Source organism: Tachysurus fulvidraco, chromosome 3, assembly GCF_022655615.1.
Source record: "Tachysurus fulvidraco isolate hzauxx_2018 chromosome 3, HZAU_PFXX_2.0, whole genome shotgun sequence".
NCBI classification, from domain to species: domain Eukaryota; kingdom Metazoa; phylum Chordata; class Actinopteri; order Siluriformes; family Bagridae; genus Tachysurus; species Tachysurus fulvidraco.
In genome coordinates this window covers 11,219,079-11,234,066 of record NC_062520.1, presented here as the reverse complement: position 1 = coordinate 11,234,066, position 14,988 = coordinate 11,219,079, and the positions used below count along the sequence as shown (strand labels likewise).

The following is a 14,988-nucleotide window of genomic DNA, read 5'->3' as shown; positions in this document are numbered from 1 at the left end:
TGTGTGTGTGTGTGTGTGTGTGTGTGTGTGTGTGTGTGTGTGTGTGTGTGTGTGTGTGTGTGTGTGTGTGTGTTTGCACTATCTGTGTCCCCTGGTGTACTTTGTAAATATACAGATATTCCAGATGCTGTACACTTGAATGAGAGACGTACAAAACTGTTAAACACAGTATTTAATGATGTATAATATAGTCTAAGGATTTAATTCAAATCTGTAAGTACATGTAATAAACAACATCAGACAAGTCCAATAATGAGAAAAACTCTCTGGTACAAGTAGTAATTTTGGGTGCTTTCAGAGCAAGCCAACGGTTTGGTAATGCAGATGTTTTGGGGTTTATTTTTTGGTTGTTTTTTTTTTTTTTTTTGTGGATTTGAATACGTCAAATCTCTTTTTCCTCAATTTTTTTCTGGTGGATGTAATTTACTTTGGCTTGGAGGTAGAGCATCAGCGGTAGAGGAAGCGCACACAGATTTGCATGAGCTAATTAGCTCGTCAGAAGTCATTTTGTAATGTGCCTGTTGATTAAAAACAATGCTAATTAGAATTAATTAACTGTGTGATTTTAATTCCTTGCACTGCATCCTTATTGCTGGATGTTGGTCTATTAAGGTGTTTTGGAGCTTAATGGAAATGTAGATACACAAGCTTGTTACCATTCATTTGTGTTTATCTAGGTGTGATGATACACAATATGTCTATTTAATGCCCTCGTGTTCTGAGTAATGTGCTGTAGGTCACCTGGTATAGGTGCAGAAATGTCTGATCTGTTTATATAAGTATTATCAGTGCATTATATGCTTGGCTAAAATGACTTTTTTATCTCTCCTTCTCTCTTGGCTTATCTGTATCAGGACCTATGCAAGAAACAGTCTATGACTTTTGGAGAATGGTGTGGCAAGAGAACACGGCAACCATCGTCATGGTGACTAACTTGGTGGAAGTTGGCAGGGTAAGTTTATCAGTGGCACTTTTTACTATTCACTAACTATGAAAGGCATTCTAATACATGCTTTACAGCTGATAAAAAAAAACTGCCTAAAACTTGTAATATTCATTATTTTATATAATCCTGATCTTTTTAGCCACTAGCGAGCTAAATCTATAAACAAAAATAAGAATGCTGTACCCTATAATACTGTAAGCATTTTAGATTGATTAAACAGCGGTCTCTTAACTATAAGTATCCATGTGCATCATTTACCATCTACAGTGCAAGAGAAACAAAACTATCCACGTCTATGCTGTTGGAGATCCCAAGGGATCTAACAATGTTCAGATTCTGCCATAGTTAAAATCTCAGTGCATTTCTCAAATTTTCCGCCACTCTTCACTGGTTTCACATCTGGTCCCCTGCTTCTGTTGTTTAAAATACTGTGCCTAATATCCCAGCAGACTGTTGCATTCTTTATCAAGCCTAACTGAGTAGCCATCCGTCTCGACAGCAGCGAATCACGTCCCTCCCTTTTCATCATTGACACCATCTGCTGTGTCTCATTGCTGATGAACTCTGGGATTTGGGCTCGGCCGTCTCCGTGTCCTCCATATTCACACCAAGCTGCTTCTCAGCTGGACAGTTTCTTTTTCTTCTCTTCGACAAACACCTCATGCAACCCAACGAGAGCAGCAATAATTTTTATTAACCTCATTAATGAGCTACTTCTCAGCACATAAGCATATTCATATATACAACACATATATCTACACAGTATGTACATGTACATAACACAATTTACACCTCCCCGGAGTTCATTAAGGCTGATATGGTTAATCATTATGGCTGATTGGGGCAAATAATTAATGTGTGAACATCATTTAACTGTGCTAGTTCTGGAATAAAACACTACAGTGTATGCAGTTATGGGACAAGAATCAGTGATTATCAGTGATTAAAGATTATACATCATACTATTTATCATTTTAAAGCTTGTTGTTTTATGTTTACTGTCAATGAAACAAGTTACTTCCTGTTATCACATGACATAGTGGCTCTTTTGTCTCTCTCTCGAAGTGAAAAAAGCATCTTGTGCTATTACTGACAAATAATATTAAGTAAATTTAATCAACATCTTCTGGCCAATCAGAATCAAGCACGAGCCTGCTCATGTTTTTAGTGACCCTGCCAATGCTAGGCCCTGTCTTAAAACCTCATTACGTACAGATTACTGATTAAATGTGAAGATTAATAAGCATGGAAGTGTCAGCACTAGCATACTCACTTCAGGTCATTTTTGGATTGTTCACAAAGGTTTATCCTACATTACACAGTTAGCCACAGAATCTAGCCATCCTTGGTTTATGCGTAATGCTTTAATCCAGGATATTAGTTTCCTTATGTTTATCCCTGGTTTGTCTACGCTAGCATATCTGGTGGCTGCTAAAGGAGCTGAAATCCACTGAGGGACTGAACCACAGTGATATCATTGTGCTTTAGGATGCCCATAGCAAGTAGAAGACTAATCCCTAACACTCCCAGTGGAAATCTGTGGCTTGGAACTAATGGGATTTCAAAAACCCCATCTCAATATCTGACAAGAACAAAAGGGGCCTCTGCTGGGTTTCGCACAGCATCGCATTTAACTCATTAATAAGTTATTAATGTGCAAACAGAAGGATAATGCTGTTGAAAACTGAGTGAATTTTAGTTTAGGCACTGATAAATAGTAGAACAGTTAGGCTTGATCATTCCACTCATGATCGGTCCTCATATGCATCCGTATAGAGGATTAAAGCCATGTAGCATGGACAAGCCTAAATTGTGCTGAATTATCTGACAGACACGAGCATGATTTATTAACAAAGTAATGCTTCCTCTTGTAGAAGATTCTCCCCATATAATCTCATATTTTACCAGTTAGAGAAATGTAGATAGAATCTCACTGCCGGTGTTTTTCTGACAAGATCTGTTAAGCGGGCTAGCATGACTACAGCTGTTTCCAAACACCCATTAAACTATAATTATTTCATCAATTAGTCCAGTCTTAATAAAGCTATAAAGAAGGAAATTGTAGTAAAGATGATGGAAGGGCAGAGAAATCATAATAGCGTCACAGGCAAGTAAAGAAAAAAGGGAAGTGTAGCATAATGTGAGTGAATGAGAAACGAGAGCAGTAAATGATCAAACGGAAAGAAAGCAAGGGAATCGGTCCCAAGGCTCCCAAAAGCATTCGGGGTAAAATGGTATTGATCATTGCTACATCAAGGAAATAATACAGACAATGTGCTGTGGTATAAAACTATGCTCTTTGTTTTTCTCATAGTGAAAAAGCCTGGCCTGATTTATAGCAGTCTTGTTCAGGTCCTGTGAGTGTGGACTAGGTAATGAGAGAGTTCAAGAGCAAGCCACTGGGGGTAATTAGTCAGGGGATCATCAGGCTCAGAGCTTTCCACGTATCTGGGGCACTCAAGATGGGAGCGCTGGCTTGCGGAAAAGGAAACAAAGCCCTTTTTTTTTTTGCTTCATGGTTTACCTCTTTAAAGACCTCAGTAAATTCTATGTTCAAATATCTACAATTTCTTTAAGATGATACTGATGATTAAGATTATTTCCTAGATCTTGTTTATGAGTTCTGCAGTATGCAGCTCTATTCACCACAGAATGATTGTTTCTCTGAGCTGATATTACCGGACCATTGAGTAATTTGGCAGCGACTGGAAGCTGGTTAATGGAGAATTACTAACATGCAGATTTGCCTCTGTGTGTGTGTGTGTGTGTGTGTGTGTGTGTGTGTGTGTGTGTGTGTGTGTGTGTGTGTGTGTGTGTGTGTGTTGTCTTTCAGGTTAAATGTTGCAAGTATTGGCCAGATGACACAGAGATCTACCGGGACATGAAGGTGACACTGATCGAGACACAGCTGCTCTCAGAATATGTTATACGAACCTTCGCTGTGGAAAAGGTACAGGCTTGTAATTTTGTTGTTTTGGAAACTTATTTTATTAGAAAATGCTGTTTTTTTGTGACAAATGCTTGGAGTTCAATGATGAGTTTAAAACTGAAAAACAGGAGAAACAAAAGAAACATTTTGTTGTTGTTGTTGTCGTTGTTACATCTGTCCAGTTTTGCATTCAACTCCTGCTTTCTGCACAACTATATTCCAGAGGGCCTGTGTAGGTGTGTGACAGTGTGCATGTGTGTGCGGGTGTGAATCACTGGCCTTCTTCCCTCTAGTGGTGTTTCACTCCTTCTCATCCTCCCACAATTGCACAAACCTTAAGAAACACACACACTGACACACAAACAGCACAGATGCTTAGAGATGATACTTGTGGGAGTTTGAATGGAGTAGTGTGCTAACAGATTTCACTCTTAAGCTCTGTTGGTGTGTGTGTGTGTGTGTGTGTGTGTGTGTGTGTGTGTGTGTGTGTGTGTGTGTGTGTGTGTGTGTGTGTGTGTGTGTGGTTTTCTTGTTTGTTCACTGCAGCGAGGAGCTCATGAGATCAGGGAGATCAGGCAGTTCCATTTCACTGGTTGGCCAGACCATGGAGTACCATACCATGCTACAGGCCTGTTGGGCTTCATTCGCAGAGTCAAATCCAAGAGCCCAGCTAATGCCGGCCCGATGGTGATCCACTGCAGGTCAGAATTTAATGATGCAGGAGTAGATTTGTGGATCTCACATATGAATTTATTCAGTAGATGAACAGAAATCGATGACTGTATTATGCTCCTCAAAGTTCCTTGTATTCTTTACTCTGTATGATTCATTTGCCCTTGAATGTGAAATGGTTTTCTGACACACACATCCTCCTTCTTGGCATGTAGTGCTGGTGCTGGCCGTACAGGCTGCTTTATTGTCATCGACATCATGTTGGACATGGCTGAGCGTGAGGGTGTGGTGGACATCTATAACTGCGTGCGAGAGCTCCGCTCACGCAGGGTCAACATGGTTCAGACAGAGGTACCACAGCCAAACGACCTCACACCAAACCTACACCACCCTGAAAACAAACACACACTCACACATTCGTACTGACTCAGAACTCGTAAGAACCTGAAACACCCAATTGCCAATCTACAAGTCACTCTGTACAAATGTGGGGCTATTTATTTAATTATTTGTCTTATTGTCAAAACCATTTAGTTTAACATTAGGAGTTTATTTCAGCTATTTGGTTTAAAGATGTCGTCCAAAGGACAATCAGAGTAAATACGACGCAAGATTCACGTGGCATAATTAAGCCACTTTCACATGTTGTCCTGGTCTGTATTTGCCCAAACCATCCAAACTGATTTCCAAAATTATATTTGCTATTAAGGCTTGTGCTCCTAGTTCTTCTTATTTAATTATTAGTGCACTGACATTTTGTCTTACGAATATAATTTCTCACTGCATGACACAGGTTGTGCAGAAATGGGGCATAATGCTGGTAGCTTATAGTAAGCAAGGAAGTGCTTATTTTATTAAATCTGTGTATGCACCAGCTTAGAGGAATTAAATAATAAAAACAAAACAATTACTTGACAGCCTATAAAACACTGTTAGTTTTTAATTAGTTTTGCAAATGGAAGCAGATGGGTGAAAACGCAGTAGTTTCAGAGACTACTAAAGTGATTTGTGGTGCATATGTATCGGTTTATATTTAACAAATTTGGGGAAAATTGCCATTTTACCAAAGTTTTTAAACACCTAGGATATAATTAAATAATTTACTGCACATAAATAAATTAGAAATATACTTGAGAGAAGAGAGCTTTGTTTTTCTTTGAAAACAGAACAGCAGGTCTGAGAAATCTCGGAATCGGTTTGACCGATAATCCGTGCCAAGGACTTGAGAGTCAGCAGTGATTCTACAGTAGACTAGTCTGACCCTGGTGTTTGGACTTTTGTCAAAAAGGACAACTCAAGACATTTTTTTTAAATGTCACTTCATGAAAGATTAACTTCAGGCAGCCAGGTCTGAGAGCCTTGTACAGGCAGAAAGGTGGAAGTGTGACTGAGGGCCCTGTGCTGACGATCCAAGCCAGCATTGTAGCAACTGGAAATTAAGTTGGATTGAGCTACAAAGATCTAACGATAATCTAAATAATAATCTATGCAGGAACTGCTGTTAGCGCATTCACATATTTGTGATTTGTATGTGAAAAGAAACCACTAAAATCATTATTGCCCTCAGTCATGGCAACTCAAAAAAAATTCATCCAGCTTTCAGCTATTTTATTTTGGCAGAGAAAAACAGACGAAATATTTTGCCATTGTGTCTGAAGTGTTACTTTTACTGTTGTATAAATCAATATCGTTCTCACAATTGTGCTGTTGTTCTAAATATCACAGGTAATCTAAAAGCATGCTTATAATCAATACAACACCACTATTGCTCATGTGATACTGCTGTGATATCACAGTGATGTTGGACAGGGGATGTTCTCCGAGCGGTTCAGGCTATAATTCTACTAATATGTTTCAATTAATGCACATTTTTTAATATTTTATAGAATCTATAGTAACAGTCCATACACAGTTAGTTGTGTGATGGAATACTCTGTAAAGGAGGAGACTCCAGTGCTATTGTTTGTTTGGTTTCCACGATTAGAATTTTTCAGGACAGGGTTTGCTTTTTCTTGGTTTCACTTTTTTTTGTTTTAATAATTTTTTTTTTCATCATTTTTACTCTTGCTTTGTTTTGTGTTTAGGAGCAGTACGTGTTCATCCATGACGCCATCTTGGAGGCGTGTTTGTGCGGTGACACAACCATTCCGGCCAATCAGCTGCGTTCGGTGTATTATGACATGAACCGTCTGGATCCTCAGACCAACTCCAGCCAAATTAAAGAGGAGTTCAGAGTGAGTGTTTTTGTGCTTGACTTTATGTCAGCACCAGTGAGTGGGTATGACATGGGTATGTTACTAGTGTGAATGTTGTTTTGTGTTGTTACACAGACTCTGAACATGGTCACTCCGACGCTGCGTGTAGAGGACTGCAGCATCGCTCTGCTGCCGAGGAACCATGAGAAGAACCGGTGTATGGATGTGCTGCCACCTGACCGCTGCCTGCCCTTCCTTATCACCATTGATGGCGAGAGCAGCAACTATATCAACGCTGCCCTGATGGATGTAAGTACACAAACACTCCTACAACCTGCTGCATCTAAAAGAACAGTGATTGTCTAGTATGAAAGTCTGATAGAGTTAATTAGAAAAAGTTTCCTTTAGGGTTTTTTGTATGTATATATTGAACAAGACACCTACAGTGTTGACAGTGTGCCAGTCTTACTGTATGTGTTACATTTACTTTCATTGCATTACATTATCAACATTAAGAGTATAGTGGAAACGATTGTGCATTTATTCTCCAACAGACATGAAAACTTTACCAGGATGCTTTTAATTTAGTCCTACAATACCGAAGAGTAAGAAAAAATGAGAGCAGGGAATGGAAAAAGATTAGAGCAAAAATATTTTAAAAGCAAAGGAAGCCAGTGAGGGAGGCATTACAGGGAGAGCGAGAAAGAGCAGTGGATATATCAGATTCTTCGATTCAGCAGTACTCGCTTGTCCATGTGGGACAATAAATTGCACATTCATCCCTATAATAATCACTTGTATTCTTTTTTCCAGAAGCCAAAGCAGATCAGTTGGGGTGGGGGGTGGGGGTGGGGACAAAAATGATAAATGGGAGCTACTTCGCTCAATATGCCATGCACAATTATGTGCTTATTGAGAATGATTAAAAAACAGATGGATTTGATTTATTCCACTGTCATGCAAATGCATAAAACGAATTTACAAGCGTGGATGTTTTTTTTTTCCACCATACAACTTCATCTAGATTGCTTTTATGGAAAATATGTTCAAAGACCAGTAACAGAGCATTTATTTTCATTAGAGCAAATGGAAATGTCAGAATCTGTAGCATGGGATAAGGGCATAACAAGCAAAAACATCAGGAAATGAAAAGCCTCTTACATCAATTAGTTAACTAAAGACATTCATATTCTCAGTGTACAGCAAATCTTGCAGGAAAAACTGCTGACACACACTCTTGTTTTCATCATGTGCTCCTCCTTTTCTGCCTCTGGATCACTCATCAGAGCTACAAGCAACCATCTGCTTTCATCGTTACCCAGCATCCTTTGCCCAACACTGTAAAAGACTTCTGGAGGCTGGTTCTAGACTACCACTGCACATCTATAGTAATGCTGAATGATGTGGATCCTGCCCAGGTACAGTGTTTTTTTTGTATTTATTTTTCTCATTTGTGTCTCACTTCCTCTCTGGAAATGCAGTAGGTTAGCCAGGGGACAATGTGGTCAGGATCAAAGCTCAAACTCACACCTAATCCACACTTCCCTGTGAGAGCCTTTCAGTTTCTTCTCCCATTGCAACCTGAACACTAATCTCTATAAAGAGATTATAGTCCTGTTTACACATGGTCATTTCAGCATTTGAGCATGTGGATCCAACCTGGAGAGAAACCATTTCCATAAAGATGTTTTCAATCGAATGGCTTAAACTATTCCATTGAGCCCAAAGATTCTGGCACTTCAGCCACGTCACAGCCACATCTCTCCATGCTACATTTGTTCGCTATAATCTGTTTTCAAGACTACCGAAGTGGTACTGTAGCATGTGGTCAAGTGTGAGAATTTAATGTGTATAATAATACATAATGCAGTTATCCAATTTTAGACTGGATAAACAGAGACATATTCGAATTGAAGTCAGTGATGACTAGCAAACTTAGCAAAAGGAGAAGAGGGAATAGATTACAGTGAATGAGGGACAGATGTGTGTTACTGGTGTGTGTTCATGGATTTTTTGAGGTAAAATTCAGAGCTGGTTCATACTTGAGCTGTTTGGGTGTGTTTTTTTTTTCCTGTTCTCTTATTTTTATTTTAGAATATTTAAAGATGGAGGCAATGTTTGTCTTGCAGGAAAATTTAATTAAAGTGCTTCTATAAGCTGTTTGTTAGCATGAATAGTGAGACATGTGCTTGAATCTCAGCTGTGTGTATGAGGCAGAATGACAGATGAGCCACAGCTCTACTGCTTGTTGAAGATGTACTGTATTTAATCAAGTGTATCAGTATTAATGGAAACGTAGCAGAGACACAGCAAGTAGCGTAACACGAACGCAGGGATGCTTGGAGTGTCTTGCTGATTTCACATTTATTCAAACTGGTCGTACAAAATACTATGCAAAGTGATGTTATTTTGTTAATTAGATGGTAGAGTAAGATTTCATCAAGCAATTTCAGTTAAAGTTACAAACTGGAACACAGAAAATCTCATTCGGGAGCGGAAAGGGTTGGCTTTCCTCAGCGAGCTGAGCCAAATGATCTGACTCACTGAAAAGGAACTTAGCTCAGCGCTTACAATAGTGGGTGTTGTTGCTGGCAGGGAATTCTGGGAAATGAAGTTCCTGGATGACAGAGCATTCATGACATCATCAGGATAAAATATAGATCCAATCGTTGCATGGGTTCTCATCAGAAGCGGTCCGCTCAGCAGAATAACATGCGTCTGCTCCCGTATCAGTCAGCATGTGATATAGTTATTTCTTTTAACCCATGTAAATGTTCTCACAGCTACTTAAGATTATGTGCTGTATTGGTGTGTTGCTGTAAAAAAAAAGTAGAATTGCATTATAATGGGGGCTAATTTGCATATTTTTGTGCAGCTTTGTCCACAATACTGGCCTGAGAACGGTGTACACAGACACGGACCTATCCAGGTGGAGTTTGTATCTGCTGATTTAGAAGAGGATATTATTAGTAGGATATTCCGCATCTATAACGCTGCACGGGTACATGCACTAACAAATACACACCCATTCATGACTGATAAGAACGATTTGCTTAATGCTTGACGTATGTGACTGCTGTTGATCTCAGTGTTTTGTTGCTGTCAGCCACAGGACGGATACCGCATGGTCCAGCAGTTTCAGTTCCTGGGCTGGCCGATGTACAGAGACACACCTGTGTCCAAGCGCTCCTTCCTCAAATTAATCCGGCAGGTGGACAAGTGGCAGGAGGAATACGATGGAGGAGAGGGACGCACTGTGGTGCACTGCCTGTGAGACTTTCTTTCTCTTTATCAATTTCTGTCACACATATTCGGACAGGTTCACACAGCAGATAGGGACATGTCAAAGGGGACAATTAGACACTCAAACCTAATTATGAAACTCATCTATAGCCCTGTTTGAGCTATAGGAGGTTCATTAATGTAACTGTAAGGGATTTGACTGTGTGATTTGAAGAGGATATCTGTGTAATTTTCCAAATTGGCACATTTTAGCTCAGATATACATGTCAGGGTTACAAGACAGGCATAACACCCAATAACAGTAATAACACGCTGCACAGCCGTGTCTATTACCCGCTTTAGTGATTATATTACCATGAGATTGATTCGAACAAGATTATTATACCAGAGGGGGCTGAGTGTTCAGCGTATTACAGATCATTTATGTTGTAATTATTGTTGTTGGATTGTTTAGACTAAAGACATTCAAATCACACATACAGCTCAAACCTGGCTTTAGCGAGGCTTTGTATTTGCCATTGTAAGATCTGTTAACGTAATTAATCAATCCATTTATAAATGCTCCCTTAAAAAAAAATAACATTCTTTGTCCAAATATGTGACAGACAATCATGTGCTATATGATGGCACATGGCAGTGTTGTCTTTCATGTGGTGGAGTTACTACATAAATTCAAATCAAACCTTATTCTCCAGATTTTGCCCAAGCCTCTCCTGTAAGTCTTTCCCTCAGGCTTGATTTGTGTGTGTGTGTGTGTGTGTGTGTGTGTGTGTGTGTGTGTGTGTGTGTGTGTGTGTGTGTGTGTGTGTGTGTGTGTGTGTGTGTGTGTGTGTGTGTTTGTGTGCAATCACACCCCACTACCTTATCTCGCCTCCCATTTCATACGGATCAGTATGGTAGGGCGATTCAGTGGCGGCCTGCTTCCCCGAGGCCCTGCCTGGGTAGGAAATGAGATCAGCTAGCTTGACAGAGAGTGTGTGGTGTATGTGGACTGGGCTGAGGTGGAGCTAATCTGGCCCAGCACTCCTGAGACCAGGCCTCCATTCCCTTCCCATCCACTGAGCCACCACGAAAAGATGATCCATGTGACTCTCATTAGTTTCCTGGCCAAATTCCAATCTCACAACCCTTTCACATACACATACACGTTTTTCTCTTACAGACAGCATAAACATTACAAAATGCTGCCCAACCTGTGCACTTTACCTTCTACAGAAGTGCAAGTCATTAGATAGCTAATGCTTTTTCAGACAATTAGTGCTGCTTGCTCTAACACTCCACACTGAAATGTTCGTCCTGTCCATGTGGGACCAGATTAAACCACAATCTACAATCTTTCATGGTCGTTGGGGATTATAAAAGGCTCCACAAGTTAAATGGTACTGCTTACTGAAAGCCAGAATCTGTGCTCCTAACATCTGAGGCATGGAAACTTGAGCTCTGGCATGTAATAGGAAACAGGAAACAGTCCCACTGAAGCTTTTAACTTGCTGTGTGTCAAGAGTTTTGAGGTTTTGAGCAACAGCAGGGCATTAGAGGGAGAAGAACACCACCTAGAGGTCACTCCATGGAACTTGTTAGTACATTGGTGAAGCACAGAGAAGTATTCATTAGACAGATGTCCTATTGATTATTTAAAAAAAAAAACCCAGAACATTTATGTATATAAATATAAACTGTACAGATGTACCTAAACTTTTGAAGATATTATCTTCAGGGTTTTTCATTTGATTTCTTCAGGTTTGTTCATATCCCAACATCCTCAAGCTGGTGTGATAGGGTCTTTAACCCTCAAATGCTCTCCTGTCTCAATTTCATGTCATTTTTAGAGAAAGCATCAGCCAAATAAACAAATGTGAAGAAGCCAAATAAAAAATGATTTTTCATGCATTGTCATTTTTTCTTTCTTTCTTTCTTTCTTTCTTTCTTTCTTTCTTTCTTTCTTTCTTTCTTTCTTTCTTTCTTTCTTTCTTTCTCTCTCTCTCTCTCTTTAGGAATGGAGGTGGACGAAGTGGGACTTTCTGTGCAATCAGTATTGTTTGTGAGATGCTACGGCACCAGCGCTCTGTGGATGTGTTCCACGCCGTCAAAACACTGAGGAACAACAAGCCCAACATGGTAGATCTCTTGGTAAGCACCATCAATGAGGACCAGTGCAGATTTTACACAGAACTGCTTCAGTTCACTCATCTCTGGCTCATTATCCTGTATACAGATGACAGACAGATCACAAAAATGGTTCTGATGTACACTTTACTAGTCTTAGGACACCGAATTCTTTCCTCATGGTATTATTAAAGAAGCAGTTAGATACACAGGAACAGGACAGAATGTAAAAGATATGGATTTTAAATCTTTTTGTGAAAAACAGATGACAGATCTTTTCCCTTAATCTTGTCCTTTTTGTCACGATTGGTACAAAAACAGTCAGTTCTGTAATTAATGGCACCCTTGGTATATAATATGGGTAAAATGGTTATGGAAAAAGGTCTTTGTGGTTAATTTATTTAATCCCACACTGATATATGAGTGACATATGAGTGGAGTTCAACCTTTGATTCACGTGAAAAAAATATATTTCTTAGCAAAACGTGTCACAGTTATTACTAAAGTCTTGTGTTCTCCTTTTCAGCTCACATCACATTCTGTGGACACTGAACTATTATGTGTATGGCTTTATATCTTTTAGATTATTGTCTCGCTGCCCAGCAGGGACAGCCAGATATTCATTTAAACTCTTCTAACACTGCATTTATTCCATATTGCTTTGTATCCCAACAAGGTTTTTAGGGACTTTGGTGAAAAAAAAACAGCCCCAGAACATAACAGATCTTGCACCATACTTAACAGCAGGGATTTGCTTCTCTTACGCATGACCATCCTACTTTTTAAAAATTTCTAGTTACAATAATTGACACATGGCACTTTGTTCCTATCTTTGATAAGGGTTTATATTTTTCTTAGAATAAAATTCAATCACTTCAATCGAAGATTAGATCTATCATGTTTTAAGTGTGATATTAAAAGAAAGACAAAGACATTTTATAGTAACTTTATTTAACCACTGTGCCAATAATTCTGTAGCTGTCTGTAAGTTAATTTTGTAAGCTTTTTTGCTGGCTTATTGCATTTTAGCCACTAGGAGATTTAAAAATTAGGCTTGATGCTGACATTGCCACTTTTTATTATATTCTGATTTTATGTGATTCACTAGGCATGTCTCACTCTCACACATGTCATCATCTGTTGTTTTCATTCTGAGAGTAATTTACAAATTGCAAACGTGCACAATTATCATGAGTACATTATCGTTATCATCAGTGGATTTAGATTGGGATTCACACACACACACACACACACACACACACACACACAGTTCTATCACATCTGGCGTATCATGCTGTACACAATGTATTACCAGTGAATACAAAACAATCAATATGCAGTCCTACTAACTGCCTTCTCAGTCAACCTTTTCTAAATATTAACAATTTTGTGATACCGTTATGCAATAAATAGGTCTGTTGACTCCTGCTATTATATTTCCACTGATGATTGTGTTCTGTATTTACAGGATCAGTATAAATTCTGCTATGAAGTGGCACTGGAGTACTTGAATTCAGGCTAAGTTTTCCAGATGCGGATGTCCCCCTTTTCGTCCCTCGCTGTTCCCCCAGCCCCTTCTTTCCTCGGATAGAGACTCTACCACACATGAATGTTAAAGTGTTGGACTGGAAATGTGAGGAGGTGTGCTGCTTGGACCACTGTGGCCATAATGTTGGCTGAATGTGGCCAGAAAACGGTCTTCGGGGTCGAACCAGAGGCCTGTACGCTTGCACTGCCCGGCTGAACTGTCCACAGTTGAACTTTGAACTCTAACCCTATTCCCACACTTGCCCCTTTTGCTCTCTGTATGTACACTTCAGCGTGAGTTGGACTGATCACACACTCCCGCTGATCACACTTCTTCTATTCCACAAGCACACTGATGTACTTTACTCCCCAGTTGTCCACGTCTCACCGCTGCTTTACATGTTTCGGAAAGCTTTTTTGTTCTTTTTTAATTATTTTTTATGGTCCCTTGCCTGTGACACCTGTCTTGCCTTTTTATCCTCGGTGGATGATAGCTGTCATTTCCATTTTTGTGGAGAATGCGATATGTGGCTAATGTGGCTGTGTTTATTTTTACTCACTGATTTTTTTTTATTCAATTTTTTCTTGTAAATGAAATTTGAGACAGAATGACGAGTAGCTGAGGTTCAAAATGGCATTAAGAGCACGGATCCTAAAGGTTGCATTGGCATTATTGTGATTGCTTGTGAAATGTTGTTGTGTTAATTGTTGAAGCGATCCACAAGCAAGCTTAATGTCATGTCAAAAGATCCAAAGCTTATATTTGTGACCATTTGTTAATACTGTAAATACTTGAAGGTTGGCAGATTATTTATTCATTGAAGGTTTTTTGCTTTTTGCTTGTTAATTTTTGTTTGTTGTTGTTGTTTTTCTTTTGTTTTTGTTTTTTTTTTGTTTTTTTTTTGTGAAGCACATTGAGTGACAATCATGTTTTATTTGGTCATTATTATTTTTCTCTTTTGTCAGGCTTGGCATAATAATGGTGACCAGGATGTGATGTTATGTTTTTATTTATCCTATATGGAAAATTACAAATACATACATATCTATACTGAGCTACTGGTTCTTTCTACTTTTGCCCCTGAGATGGATATACTATCAGTTTAGTCTGTAAGTGCTTTGTTTTCTTTCTAAATACAGTATACTGGTGATAAAAATAGTTTTATTTGAGGCTAACCATTAATCTGAGGACTGTATCCACAGCTAACTGCCTGCTCGGATGTTTCTTGGGCATTTATGAGAGTAAAGCCGCAGGTCGTCATAAAACTGGCAACAAATGAATTGTGGAAAATCAAGAGATTAAAATAAAAAGCAGTCTGGACTCCAATAAAGATAAAGTAGTACCAAGGTAGTGGATACCTTCAATCATG

At 39.1% G+C, this 14,988-nt stretch overlaps 1 protein-coding gene across 17 annotated transcripts in view; it reads left to right on the top strand.

The window, feature by feature from the left end:
- Window positions 1-14,673, top strand: part of LOC113644346 (receptor-type tyrosine-protein phosphatase mu-like) — a 197,991-nt gene extending 183,318 nt beyond the window's left edge. For all 17 annotated transcript variants that reach the window (XM_047811072.1, XM_047811078.1, XM_047811080.1 and 14 more), the window contains 11 exons: window positions 855-952; window positions 3,780-3,896; window positions 4,422-4,576; window positions 4,763-4,898; window positions 6,632-6,781; window positions 6,878-7,051; window positions 8,029-8,160; window positions 9,618-9,743; window positions 9,849-10,012; window positions 11,980-12,115; window positions 13,560-14,673. In XM_047811072.1, the coding sequence (XP_047667028.1) occupies window positions 855-952; window positions 3,780-3,896; window positions 4,422-4,576; window positions 4,763-4,898; window positions 6,632-6,781; window positions 6,878-7,051; window positions 8,029-8,160; window positions 9,618-9,743; window positions 9,849-10,012; window positions 11,980-12,115; window positions 13,560-13,613 (1,442 nt within the window). In that variant the 3' untranslated portion in view covers window positions 13,614-14,673. The remainder of the gene's footprint in view (window positions 1-854; window positions 953-3,779; window positions 3,897-4,421; window positions 4,577-4,762; window positions 4,899-6,631; window positions 6,782-6,877; window positions 7,052-8,028; window positions 8,161-9,617; window positions 9,744-9,848; window positions 10,013-11,979; window positions 12,116-13,559) is intronic.
- The last annotated feature ends 315 nt before the right edge of the window (window positions 14,674-14,988 follow it).